Source organism: Dromiciops gliroides, chromosome 2, assembly GCF_019393635.1.
Source record: "Dromiciops gliroides isolate mDroGli1 chromosome 2, mDroGli1.pri, whole genome shotgun sequence".
NCBI classification, from domain to species: Eukaryota; Metazoa; Chordata; class Mammalia; order Microbiotheria; family Microbiotheriidae; genus Dromiciops; species Dromiciops gliroides.
The window spans coordinates 73,059,252-73,074,038 of record NC_057862.1 but is presented as its reverse complement, the minus strand read 5'-3'; the positions used below and the strand labels follow the sequence as shown (position 1 = coordinate 73,074,038).

At 34.5% G+C, this 14,787-nt stretch overlaps 1 protein-coding gene across 1 annotated transcript in view; it reads left to right on the top strand.

The window, feature by feature from the left end:
• Positions 1-14,787, top strand: part of PARG (poly(ADP-ribose) glycohydrolase) — a 121,792-nt gene that overhangs the window by 46,918 nt on the left and 60,087 nt on the right. Inside the window, 1 exon segment of the mRNA XM_043981787.1 lies at positions 1,033-1,190. Coding sequence (XP_043837722.1) covers positions 1,033-1,190 — 158 coding nt within the window.

Below are 14,787 nucleotides of genomic sequence, written 5' to 3'. Positions count from 1 at the left end.
GAGTATTTGGTTATTCTGAAGCATACTAAAAAAGTGTGTTCATCATATTTGATTTTGGCTCAGTTAGAAAAATATTTTAAATCTGAGAGTTCTCAGTGAAAAATGCCCAACGTCTGATTTCTGGACACTTACCTCCCATTTACGTAAGCACTTTGTAATGACAATACCATTATCTCACTTAACTCTTAGAATGACCTTGTAAGATAGGTAGGGCAGGTACACTTTACAGATAATGTAACTGAATCATGGAACTTAAATAATTTGCCTCTAATCACACAGTTAGTGATAGTATGTACTTTATCCCAGGTCTTTTGCCTCCTAGTTCAGCATTTTACCTACTGTGCTGTCTGTCGGATACTCTGCTCTTTTTAAGAATGTCTCATCTGATCACAAGTTATAAATGATTCTAATTGGTGGTATTTATTCTATTCTTTTCAATTCTTTGCTAAAAATTCTCTTTGGAAGGGAAGCCATGTAATAAGAAATTACCTACATGAAATAAAGAGGAAGTACTTAATAAATACTGGTTTAGATTAGAGTAAGAAAACTACGAAGATTTTATGGCTTAGATAATTTATTCAAAATTATAATGTTTATTTTATAGTTCTTAATATTAGAATTTGTTTCTCTTTGTTTTTTAACCTAAGTAAGCACAAGACCAAAACTATAATTATTAACCTCAGTGTTGCCTTTTTTGCTTAGTCTTTAGTTTTGATTTTTATGACATGTGTAATGTTGCATTTAATCTTTATTGCTTTACCAGTCTTGTTTTTCACTGATAAGTAGTACTTTGTGTTCTCTTCACTATTATTATTATTGATTAGAAATCTGCAATCTGTCAAATGAGAACATTTTTCCAATCTTCCACAATAAACAGTCCTAGATTTTAATGATGGTGCTGATTTAAGAACCCAGGAGTGGCCCTAAATTAGTCCTACCATAATTTAGCAAATGTAATTTTGTACTCCTGTTTCTGAAATTGCTAAACTAATTATTCCTCTTCTCTTTTGTGTGTTTGTGTTTGCTGTGCAGCCAATACCTCTTCTGAAACAGAAGATGAATCACTCCATCACAATGTCACAAGAGCAAATTGCTAGTCTTTTAGCTAATGCTTTCTTTTGCACGTTTCCACGCCGAAATGCTAAGATGAAATCTGAGTATTCTAGTTACCCAGACATTAACTTCAACAGGTATGTTTCCTAAGTTTATTTAATGAAAGTATATAAAGGGGTGGAAGAGACACACCACTTAAATCCCAAAGTCTATAGATTTATGCTACTAGTGGCTGAATAGAAATTCTTTTGATTTTAAAGTTACAAAGTAAACCCAAAGTATAGCAGCATAGATTAGAAATTAAATTCTGAAAGCACTTGAAAAAGAGAGCAAGATTAGCCATTGCTTTCACAGCTTGAGTATGAAACAATAAGATTGGTTTTGTGAGTGGCTTTCCTTATTTTCATACCTTATATATACTTTTTTTTTTTTTAGTGAGGCAATTGGGGTTAAGTGACTTGCCCAGGGTCACACAGCTAGTAAGTGTTAAGTGTCTGAGTCCGGATTTGAACTCAGGTACTCCTGACTCCAAGGCCAGTGATATATACTTTTTAAAAACAAAATACCGAAAGGAGAGTTAACTACATAGGTAATTATTCCTTTTGGACACTTCCAAAGTTTAGATTTTGGAAGACTATTTTAAGTAGTTTAAGAAAAAAAGTTTAAGTTTAAAAGTAAGAAAAAACTTCCTCACAAAATTATGTTAGTACTTCAAAGTTTCAGATAGTATCTCTGAAATGCCCTAAATCAGCAGAGTATTTTTTTTTTTTTTGGATGGGGCAATGAGGGTTAAGTAACTTGCCCAGGATCACACAGCTAGTAAGTATCAAGTGTCTGAGGCTGGATTTGAACTCAGGTCCTCCTGAATCCAGGGCTGGGGCTTTATCCACTGCACCACGTGGCTGCCCTAGCAGAGTATCTTTTTTTTTTTTTAGTAATAAAGTATATAGGTTATATTTGTGTGTGTGACACACACACACACACACACACAATAATAACATTAAAAATATTTCTGCATTAGTCATGTTATAAGAGAAAAATCAGAGCAATGACGAAAAACCTCAAAATAGAAAGACATCAGCACCAAAACCAAAAAAATAGTATGGTTCATTCAGCATCTATATTCCACAGTTCTTTTTTTTTCCCCTGGATTTGGAGATCCTCTTCTATCATGAGTTCCCTGGAACTCTTCTGTACCATTGCATTGGTGAGAAGAATGTAGTCCATCACAGTAGATCAACACTCAATGTTGATGATACTGTGTACAATGTTCTTCTGGTTCTGCTCATCTCACTCATCATCAGCCCACGCAAGACCCTCCAGGTTTCTCTGAACTCCTCCTGCTCATCATTTCTTACAGCACAATAGTATTCCACTGTATTCATATACCACAACTTGTCCAGCCATTCCCTAATTGATGGGCATCCCCATAACTTCCAATTCCTTGCCACCACATAAAGAGCAGCTATAAATATTTTTGTACATGTGGGTCCCTTTCCCCTTTCCATGATTTCTTTGGGAAAAGACCCAAAAGTGGTATTGCTGGGTCAAAGGGTATGCACAGCTTTATCGCCTTTTGGGCATAATTCCAAATTGCTCTTCAGAATGGTTGGATCAGTTCACAGCTCCACCAACAATGCATTAGTGTTCCAATTTTTCCACAGCTTCTCAAACATTTATTATTTTCCTTTTTTGTAATTTTGGCCAATCTGATAGGTGTCAGGTGGTACCTCAGAGTTGTTTTAATTTGCATCTCTCTAATCATTAGAGATTTAGAGCATTTTTTCATATGGGAATAGATAGCTTTGGTTTCTTTCTTTCTTTTTTTTTTTAAAGTGAGGCAGTTGGGGTCAAGTGACTTGCCCATGGTCACACAGCTAGTAGGTGTTAAATGTCTGAGGCCGGATCCGAACCCAGGTACTCCTGACTCCAGGACCGGTGCTTTATCCACTGCGCCACCTAGCTGCCCCAAGCTTTGGTTTCTTCATCAGAAAACTGCCTGTTCATATCCTTTGACCATTTCTCAATTGGGGACAGAGTATCTTTTAAAACAAAAATTGGAACTTCATTTAGTAAACTACTATTAATTCACAGACTACTTCATCTGTATTTCTCCTATTATCGCTTTCTCAATCCTCCCCATCTCCCCATCAAATAAATGTATTTCAGGATTCATAGTTCTAAACTTAGGTAGTGTACCTCATTAATTTTCTTAGCCATTTAATGGACTATATTTTCTATATGATTTCACTTAGGGAGAAATTGAAGTACAACCTGTTTAAGGTCATAGAGAAAATCTTAATCCAGAAATTTTGTTGTTAGCCTTTTGTGGATGGTGCTAGTTTAATTTCCCTTACAAGCAAAGATGTTGGATTTCCTTTTACCTAGAGGCAAATCCTTGCCAGAATTTCTTAAATTGGTGTGATTTAGGTAATATTATGAAAGTGACTTCTATAACAACTCAAAACAAATTTTCTCTCTCATCATGCTGTCATTGACTTTAATTGTATAATGCATGAATTGTAAGCTTAGACTTCTCTTAAAATCAAAGTACTTTAGATCTGCTGTCAAAAAGCATAAGCACAAATGGGAAAAGGGACAACTCTCTGTTTTCCTACCAAGATTTGATGAGACCATCAATCTGCTTCATCTAACCAAAGACACTTTATCCAAAAGGTCAAGAACATATGATTTATGATTTTTTTAACCTTCCAAATTTATTGCTTGGCATAGTTAGTATCCTTAAGACAACAGATACTTTGAACACATTAGCAGTTTGTGGCTATTTATCCGTTGTTTATCTATAAACTGGGAGCGGGAATGGATTTCTTTTGATTTATAAACACTTTGATTTTCAGAAATATTTCAGGTGACCTGCTAAATTTGCATTAATATAATTAGGAAAACCCACTGTTATAAAATATGTATTTGTAACCATTGTTTCTGGAATTAAACTATTTAAATTCTTATGCAGGGTTTTTATCAGTGGCATCAATATTTATATGAACATAGTTCTTTGTATGTACTAGATTAGAATGTGGGCTCTTTTGGAGGAGCAGGAACTATGTTTTCGTTTTTCTTTGTATCCCCTTGTGCTTAATACATTCCTTTTGACTGATTGATAATATATTCATTGTATCCATGTAAGAAGTAATGTATACACAACAGGATAGCCTGTTATACTGGAGTTATTTGGAGTCTAGAAGAACTTGGGCATAATCTTGAAAAATCAATTACCCTCCTTTCCCATAGTTTCATTTTCTGTAAAATGAAGATGATAAGATCATAATACTTAATCTCACAGGGTGTGCAAATCGATTAAGATAATGTTTGTAAAACACTTCGTAAACTTTAAACTGCTCTATAAATACCAGTTATTGTTAAGAGGCAGTAGGATATAGTTAAGATAATACTTGATTTGGAGACAGAGGACCTGTATTCAGGCCTGGTTTAGAGGCTAGACTCAACAGATAGTTCAGCATCAACAATTATGTTATGGCACTATTAGGATACTAGTTGTTTGATACCCATTTGGAGGAAGTCTCTGGTAGAGAGTTACAGTACTCTATTATACTTGGCTTTGTGTCGTTTGCTACTTTTAACCACTGAATTGGATAAAGGCATACTTGGCATGTTTATTAAATTTGCAGCTAACACAAGGCTAGAAGAGATAGCTGACACATTGGATGATAAAGTGAGGGGTCCAAAAGGATATTGACAAACTAGAACCTTGACTGTAATCTAATAAGATGAATTTGAATAGAGACAAATGGAAAGTTTTCTATGTAGATTTAAAAATTCACTTCATGGCTAGGCAGGAGTTTGTCTGGAAAAATATCTGGGCATTTTATTGGCCTGAAAGCTTATTAGAAGTCAGCAATGTTATCTGGTAGCCAAAGTACCTAATATAATCATAGACTACTGTAAGAGCAAAAAAGTACATAGGATGAAGGAGAGGATAATCCTACTGTGCTGTTTTCATGTCAGACCGTATTGGAGTATTGTGTTCAGTTCGGAATTCCTGTGTTGAGAAGAATGTTGATAAGCTGGAAAGCAGCCAGTGTATTGAAGGACCTTAAGATCATGCCATATGAGGATCTTTTGAAAGATCTAGGGTTGTTTAGCCAGGACAAGAGAAAACTTAGGAGGGACATAAGTAATAAGGTTTGCAAAGCACTTCATAAGTATCTCACTTTGTCCTCCTAACAACCCTAAGAGATAAGTGCTATTATTGCCCCTATTTTACATATGAGGAAACCGAGGCATAGAGGTTAGATGACTTGCCAAGGATCTCATAGCTAATATCTGAGACTGGATTTGAACTCTGGTCTTCTTGACCTCAAGTACATTGCTCTCTCCACTGCACTCTGCATGATTGATGTCTTCAAGTATTTGAAATGCAGTCAAATGGAAAATGGATTAAACATATCCTTTGACTACTTATCTATTGGGGAATGATGTTTTACATATACATGTACATATATATATTTTTAAATGTAACTTTGATAAACTCATCAGAGAAATTTGATAAAAAGATTTTTTTCCCCTTTAACCACTTTTCTTATCTTGGTGTAATAATTTTGTCTGTGGAGAAGCTTTTCAGTTTCAAGTAGTTTTTTTTTTTTAATCTTTTTTCATTGCCTCTGTCTTGTTTGGTAAAGAATACTATCTCATAATTGTAAGAATTATTTTTTTTTCACTTCTAAATTTTTATAGTATAATATTAAGATTGTGTATTCATTTAGAATGTATTATAGAATATGGAATAAGGTTTTGGTTTAAACTTAATTTCTGCCAGACTGCTTTCCAGTTTTCCCAGCAGTTTTTATCAAATAAGGCATTTTTTCCTTAGGTAATTTATGTCTTCTACTTTATCAAACACAGGATTATTGAGTTCTGATGTTTCTGATTCTCCCTTGTCTACTTTGTTCCATTGATGTATCTTTCTATTTTTTAACCAATTCCATATGTTTTACATGACTGCTGTTCTAGAATATGGTTTTAAGTCTGGAAGTACTATTCTCCCTTCATTCCTATTTCTTTTTAAGACATTTTAGGTGCTTTTTTTTTTTTTTTGGTGAGGTAATTGGGGTTAAGTGAGTTGCCCAGGGTCACACAGCTAGTAAGTGTCAAATGTCTGAGGCCAGATTTGAACTCAGGTCCTCCTGACTCCAGGGCCGGTGCTCTATCCACTGCGCCACCTAGCTGCCCCTGCTTTGTTTTTCCTAATGAATTTTGTTATTTCATCAAGTTCCACAAAGTATTGCCTTGGTAATTGATATAGTATTAAAAGTGAAAATAAATATAGGTAGTATTGTTATTTTTATTATACTGACTTAGCCATGAGTACTAAATATAATCCCAGCTATTTTAAGGTCTTTATATTTTGTAATCTGATCTGTACAGGTCTTTTATGTGCTTTGGTAGGTTAATTCCTAGATATTTTATGCAGTTTGTAGTATATTATTGCTTCTTGTGTTTTGTTATTGTTATATAGAAATGCTGTTGATTGTTTTAAGGATTTATTTTGTAGCCTGCAACTTTTCTTAAGCTATTGTCTCAATGAGTATCTTTGCTGATTCCCTAGAATTTCACAAGTAAAACATATTATCAGCAAATAGGAATACTTTTATTTCCTCTTTATTTTTTTGCCTTTAATTTCTTTCTCTTTCTGATTGCTGTTGCTAACGTTTCTAGAAGTATATCAAATAAGAGTGGGCATCCTTGCCTCACTCCTGTATTTCTTAGGAAAGATTCTTGTGTATATCCATTGCATTTGATGCTTGCTTTTGGTTTTAGATAGATGCTTTTTATGAAATTTTAAAAAATTCCTTTATGCTTATACTCTGTAAGGTTTTTTAGCATAAAAGAGTGTTATACTTTGTCAAAGACCTTTTCTATATCCATTGAGATGATCATGTGGTTTCGAATGTTTTGGTTTTTAATATGATTAATTATATTGGCTGTTTTCCTAATGTTGAACCATGTTGCATCCCTGGTGTAAATCCCACTTAATTATAACAAATGATTTTTTGGATAAATTGCTGTAGCCTGGAGTTTTGTTTAACATTTTTTTCATCAATTTTCATTAATTGTATTGGCCTGTAGTTTTCTTTCTATGCTTTATCTTTCCCTGGTTTAGGTATTAGGATTATATGTCTTGTAAAAGTATTCTGGGGGGCAGCTAGGTGGTGCAGTGGATAAAGCACTGGCCCTGGATTCAGGAGTACCTGAGTTCAAATCCGGCCTCAGACACTTGACGCTTATTAGCTGTGTGACCCTGGGCAAGTCACTAAACCCCCATTGCCCCACCCCACCCCCCAAGTATTCTGGTAGGGTACTTTTACAATTTTTGAGGATAACTTACTTGTACTAACTGTTCTTCAAAAGTTTGATAGTGTTCTTCAGTGAATCTGTCAAGACCAGGAGTTGTTGTTTTTCCCATTTTGGTAGTTTCTTTATAGCTAGATCTATTTCCTTTTCGAGATGATCGTATTATTTAGGATATCTATCTAGTCTTCTGATAGTTTGGATATTTTATTTTTTTGAAGATACTCCTCTACTTTGTGTCTTTAAAAAACCTTTATAATTGTGCATAATACATTTTGATTATTTTTTATTTCTTCTGGTTTTATTGTAATTTCACCTTGCTCAATTGCTGTTTTATTGATTTGATTTTCTGCTCTCCTCTTTTTAATCAGAATTTGTTGTTGTTCTTGTTGAGTCGTTTTTCAGCTATGCCCAACTCTTCATGACTTCATTTGGGGTTTTCTTGGCAAAGATATTGAAGTGGTTTTCTATTTCCTTTTCCAGTTCATTTTATAGATGAGGAACTGAGGCAGGATCACACAGATAATCATAAGTAGATGAAGAAGAGTCTTCCTAACTCCAGGATTGGCACTCTATCCACTGTGCCACCTCGATGCCCTGAGAGTTTATCAGTTTTATTGGTTTTTTTCAGAGAACCAGCTTTTAGTTTTATCAATTCTTTGTTTTGTTTTGTTTTTTGTTTCCAGTTAGCTTTTTCCCTCCTAATTTTTGATATTTCCCCATTTGTGCTTATCTTAGGTTTATTTGTTGGCTTTCTGTGTTCAGTTTATCAATCCTCCCTTTTTTTTTTTTATCATGGTGATATATGTTTGTAAGGATATGATTTTTCCTCTATTTTAGCTGTATCCCAGAAATTTTGGCTTGTTGTTTCATCATTATAATCTTCTTTTATGTTGTTATTATTTCTATAATTTCTTCTTTGACCTACTCATTATTTAGGATTTCATTGTTAAGTTTCCAGTTGGCTCTGTATTTTTTTTCTTTTTTTAATTTTTTTGTGGTTCCTGAACTGATTGCTCTTTCTATTGTATTATAGTTTATAAGGATGTCACTATTTATGCCTTTTTATGTTTATTTGAAGTATCTCCATGTCCTATTACATAGTCAATTTTTATAAAAGTTCCATGAAGTGCTGATGGATAGATATATATTTTTTTCTTTTTTTTGCACCCTTTAGATAATGTTATAAATCTTAACTCCTACTTTCCCCAGCAATTTGTTCAGTTTCATATTCCTTTTTGTTTATCTTTCTGTTTTATTTGCCCAAAATTGAAAGAGAGATATTGAAGTCCCCTGTCACTATTGTGTTTACTGTCAGAGTCTCCTTGTAGTTCTAATGTTACCTTTATCAGTTTGTATTGTTAAGGGCTATAAGTCTCATGACATTATGATTGTCTTTTGACAGTGTGCTAAGGCATTTGGTACATATAAGTTTATTACTAATATTGGTTTGGTATCTGCTTTCTTTCAGCATAATATAGTTTCCTTCTTTTACCCCTTTTTAATTTTTTGAATGTTTGCTTTTGCTTTGTCAGATAGCATAATTGCAATGCCTGCTTTTTGGGGATTCGCTTGATACATAGTAAATTTTTTTCATCCCCTTAGTTTTATTTTGTTTATGTATTTGTTTTTTAAATGTGTTTCTTGTAAACAGCAGATTGTAGGATTTTGTTTTATCTGGTATGTCACTGTTTTGTTTTGTTAATCTATCCACATTTAAAATTATGAGAATTAGGTTCATATTTTCCCTTATTTCTAATATTGTTTTTTTTGTTTCCCCTATCTTTTTCTTTCTATCAATTTTGTATTAAGCATGTATGATTACTAAAGCACGCAGTGACCTGTGGTGAATGGAGGCCCCATCAATGAGCGCAATTTTCTGCTTGGCATCACTGCTGCAGAGAAAAGAAAGGGACCTTTTCTTTACAATGAGCTGCAACATTTGAAAGCCCCCTTTACAAGAAACTCTGCTGCAATGTACCAGTGCTATTTATATTAATGATACCACTTTTCGAATGCCATTTTAAAGTGTTCTAGATTTTTAAGCTAGGTGGGACCTACATTTTGTAATGTAGTCTTTATCTTTTTAATTGGACATTTTAATTGTGCCTTTGAAATTTGTTCTCCAAGACATAAGCTTCATCAATTTTAATGATAGCTCAATGGGAACGTTCAAGGAGAAGAATTTTAACAATTTTTTAATAATGGGAATATGAATTACAATGAAAGTACCTTCTTTAAAAGAGCATTTGTTTTTGGTGGGATATACCTAGTACCTGATTTGTACATATGTAACCTGCTAATCAGCATGGCATGTTAACTGAGGACATTTATAGCACGTTTGGGGGAAGGAACCAGAATGACACTACGTACCTTACTTTTTTTGTTTGTTTGTTTGTTTGTTTTTTTTAGTGAGGCAATTGGGGTTAAGCGACTTGCCCAGGGTCACCCAGCTAGTAAGTGTTAAGTGTCTGAGGCCGGATTTGAACTCAGGTCCTCCTGAATCCAGGGCCGGTGCTCTATCCACTGCGCCACTCAGCTGCCCCCGTACCTTACTTTTGATTGTATGACTGGTTTATAACTATAATTATTTTAATTTTTTTAAAGTATTTTATTATTTTCCAGTAACATATAAAGATAGTTTTCAACATTTGTTTTTATAGGATTTTTAGTTTCAAATTTTTTTCTCCCACCCTCTCTTCCCCTCCCTCTTCCCCAAGATGGAAAGCAGTCTGATATAGGTTGTATACGTACAGTCACATTAAACATATTTCTACATTGCATCTTGTGAAAGGAGAAACAGAGCATAAGGGGAAAACCTCAAAAAAGAAGGAAAAAAAAACCAGTCCAAAATTAGAAACCGTATGGTTCAATCTGCATTCATAATTCACAGTTCTTTTTTCTGGATGTTGAGAACATTTTCTATCATGAGTTCTTTGAAACTGTTTTGGATCTATAACTGTAATTATTAAAAAGACATTCTTCCTCTGTGATGTTCCCTGAAATCATGGTAGTGGTATTCTCAGTTTCCCTCAAATTTTCATGCTAAAGATTTGGAAATATGGAGAGGTTTTGATGTATGGTTTATTTTATTTTGAGCATAATTAGATGATAAAAGGTCAGATGAATACCTGAGTTTAAAAAAAAACACTGAAAGGCTTCAGGCAGCTGAGCTAAACTGGCTAAAATTTAATAGAATAAAAACTACATTGGTTACTGAAGTGTGTAGGTAGGGTTTTAAAAGAGTATGGTCCTTGCTTTACCTACCTTTTTTTTTTTTTAAAGAGGAAAGTAAATTATTTTAAATGAATTCTGTTCTGAATATTGCTATAGGCTTATTTTCAAACAACATGCTTCCAAAAGATATTTCAATTTTTTATTTTTTATTTATTTATTTTTTTTGTGAGGCAGTTGGGGTTAAGTGACTTGCCCACAGTCACACAGCTAGTAAGTGTTAAGTGTCTGAGGTAGGATTTGAACTCAGGTCCTCCTGAATCCAGGTCCCGTGCTCTATCCACTGTACTACCTAGCTACCCCTAAGAGATATTATTTCAAAAGGAAAAGGATATTACTACTGTGTAATTCAAGATTCTAAATGTGGGTTCTAATCTGTTCCCCCAGTTTTGGGGGAAACTGACTAAAATCACTGATAAAAAAGAGTTTAGGTTTTTAAGGGTTTATTGAAAGATAGAAAGAGAAAGATCACTGGCTGTGTGATATTAGGCAACTCATTTAATCTCTCTGGGCCACGGTTTCATCAATGAGTGGATTGGACTCAGTGGCTTCTAAGGTTCCTTACAGCTCTAAGTCTGTGGTCTTCTGAAAAGAGCAAATCTACCATTTTCAAATAACTAATGAAAACTGACATTATAGATTCAATGTTTTGACAGTTCAGTAGCAGTTCCCCCCATTTTATTTTGGATCACTCAGCGAAAGAACAAATTGGTGACCGTGAATATTTGTAGTTGCGTTTCAGGTACCATGATTTTCTGTTGAAACACATCCCCTTTCCCATACCTGTTGGATAGAACATATTTATATTTAGCATCCCTTTTGGGGGGCATAGTTACTACTTAAAGCTATATTTTTGTGTGCCATCTAAAAGATCTTTTTCTTCCATTATCCACGTGGGATATGAGTTGTCTGAATCAAATAAAGCAGTAAGAGTATGTGGTTAGGGACTGACGTCAATAAATTGAATAAGTCTTCCTTTTATTTATTATAGTGCTCTTACAGTCCTGCTTAGTTATGTTAAATACCCCTGACCTTCTCCTCTGCCTGCCTTTCAGTGTCCCAGAATACTTAAACATCCATAGAAAGGCTTCCAATTTGATTAGCATTGATGTTGTTGAGATTGCTTGGAACCCAGAAGGGCAAAGATAAATTGTGTGTTGCTGCAGTGGTCTGCCCTGGGCGGCTTTTACATCTCTCAGCCTCATTTCTAGATTGAAGTCCTGGCCAAGCTGTTTGACAGAACATCTTATAAGAGAAAGAGTGGCTTCCTGGCTGAAAATTTAAAGTTGAATTTTATCAATTACTTCCGCTTAAAAGGGAGGTGGTTGTACTTGTATTTGATTTACAGTACACTTTAATGGAATGAATCCTTAACTTTTTCATGCATGATTTGGGGCCAAGAATAATATTTCATTAATTTTATATATTCCTCTGAGGGAATTGCTTTTTTCAGCATGAGTGTGTCCCTGAGTCAGAAAAGCAATACCAATTAATAAGGACATATGACTGACCCTTCTTCCAACCTGTTCTCAGCTTAGAATAAGCTTCTGTTAGGAAGGCAAAGTTGCTTGATTAATCTTTCCTATTCACATCATTTTCTAATCTCCTTTAGAGATTATTTCATTGTATTTGTATCCTCCTGCCGAGCATAGTGCTTGCCACATAGTAGGTGCTTAGTAACTCCTGGAATGAATATTGACACTTAACTGTTAGTCACATCTTCCAAATTGACCTAGTGATGCAAAAGAACTGAGCCATGCTGAGCCTCCCGCTTCATAAATTATTACTGCAAGCAGTACACATACCTAGGGCAAAGAAAAAACCCAAACTTGAAGGCTATAAATAGGAAACTACTGAAAGCATAAAATTGTTTTGTTGTAAGAGTTTTTTGGTTTTTGGTCATTGTTTTTATGTTGTTTTATGATTGTACTCATTAGGCAAATTTAAATAGATAAGGAGGATATGCTTAAACCCCACAGCAACAATGTCTTAATTCTGCTATTTGAGATGATTGACTATAAATAAAATAAATTGAATTTTTCAGTCAAAATAGGACTTTGAGTTAAGAAGACCTGAGTCTTCCTGAGTATCTGCCATAGATATAGTAGCTATGTGGCCTTGAGCAAGTCCCTTAACCCCTTACTGCCTCAGTTTCCTCATCTTTTTTTTATTTTATTTTTATTTTTTGGTGAGGCAATTGGGGTTAAGTGACTTGCCCAGGGTCACACAGCTAGTAAGTGTTAAGTGTCTGAGGCCGGATTTAAACTCAGGTACTCCTGACTCCAGGGCCGGTGCTCTATTCACTGCGCCACCTAGCTGCCCTCCTCATCTTTTAAATGAAGGAATTGGAATTGATAACATTCAAGGTCACTTCCATCTCTAAAGTTATGATCCTACAGTTCTCCCTATGGATTGGGGGGTGGAGGGAATGTTATTGGCCAATCAAGAATAGAAGAAAATGAAGATAAAGTTATGGCTAGGCTTGGAATTAGGCTCATGAAAACCAATAAGAAGAGTAAATGGGAAAGCTCACTAATTTACATCAGTCAGGAGTGGACCTGCAAAGTCATAATTTGTAAAGGATGGCAGTAACAGCCAGTAGAGTCTTTATCACTGCAGTGACATATTTATTATCTCAGAGCCTCCTGAAATTATTAATTTGTGTGGACATAGAAAATACCAAGCCCCGTGTGGAGAGCACATGGGTTTTAAAATTTTAATAATTATAAATTTACTGTTTTTAAGATAATAAGCTTTGAGAGAATAATGATTTATGCTGTTTAATATAACAGCTGCTTTTCCCTCTCTAATCATATACCACAATTCCTTTGGTGGGGAGAATTGGATAGCTGACTTTTAAATCTGACCTGATTTATCTTACTGTATAGGAAAAATGGAAAAAAAGTACTCTAGAACAGGTCCTGATACAACCATTCAGTACATTATTACTCATTTTTTAGATATTCAATTAAACTATAGTGCTGTTGCTTTACTTTTAAATATTAATATGATTTGTTGCAAACTCTGCTTTTTTCAGCTATTCTGATGGTACAGATTAAGTCAAATCCAAACCTGTGCAGTGAAATAACTCTTCTTTAGCAATCAATCAGATCCTTAGAGTAGATAAAGCAGTCCAGAATTTTAGAAGAATTGTTTTAGATCAGTAAAATTACCACAGAAATGCCTTTTGAAAAAGTTACTTAAATAAAAAGGATATCCAAGATAACTTAATCTATTAATTTAAAAAATCAGGCTTTATTCACTAATTTTGTATATTTTCTTGACCATTGTTTAGTTTTTTTCTCAGACAAGACCTTAACGCTCATGTGGGGAGGCTTCATCACTCTCTTCCTATCCTCTTTCCCCTCCCCTTTCCTAATTCATTTCATTGGCTAAACAGGATTTCCTTATGGAATCATCTCATTTCTTTTGAAATTGTATAAGCCTGCTCTTCTAACTATAGAAGATAACTTACTTCAGCCCTAGAAAGTAGGCTTTACCTGGAGCATTTCTGGTTTTAAATCCAGGATGCACAACATGGAAACAAATGGATGCCATTACATCAGTTTTATTCCCAGTGACCCTCAGTAGATTTAAAAAATGTTTTTCAAAAACATGATCTTAAGCCCAAAAGGCTGTTCTTGATTAGACGTCACTTAGTGAACTATATACTCAGGGTATATTTCTTCCAAAGCTCCCACTGCTATTTCCTCTGGACAAATTGCATTATGTATTAGCAATAACAATGCCATGTCATTTTGAAGGAAACCACATTAAGTAGTACCAGTCCAGGTTGCTGGAAGCGAGAAGCCACGCTATGTTTTGGTTACCATGTAAAAAATACATTTGCTTAATTGCCAAAAGCAATGTAGTTCAAGGCACTGTTACTTGCCACATTTAAAAAAAAAAAATCCAGATGTGGACATTTTGGTCCAAGACAATTTAATTACAGAGCGTAGTGATGACATTTGTTTTGATCACTTTAAAAGACTCCTGGTATTAGGAAATGCAAATGCAGCTTGCCCTTTATAGGTCACTAGTTGGGAGAAATGATCATTTGTGGGTAGTACCCTTCATTGACTTTGAGTTGGCCCAGGTATGAAGTTTTCTTTAAACCATGTTGCCTTTAAGGTCTACAACTGGGAAAAACTACTTTGTGACCTGATATTT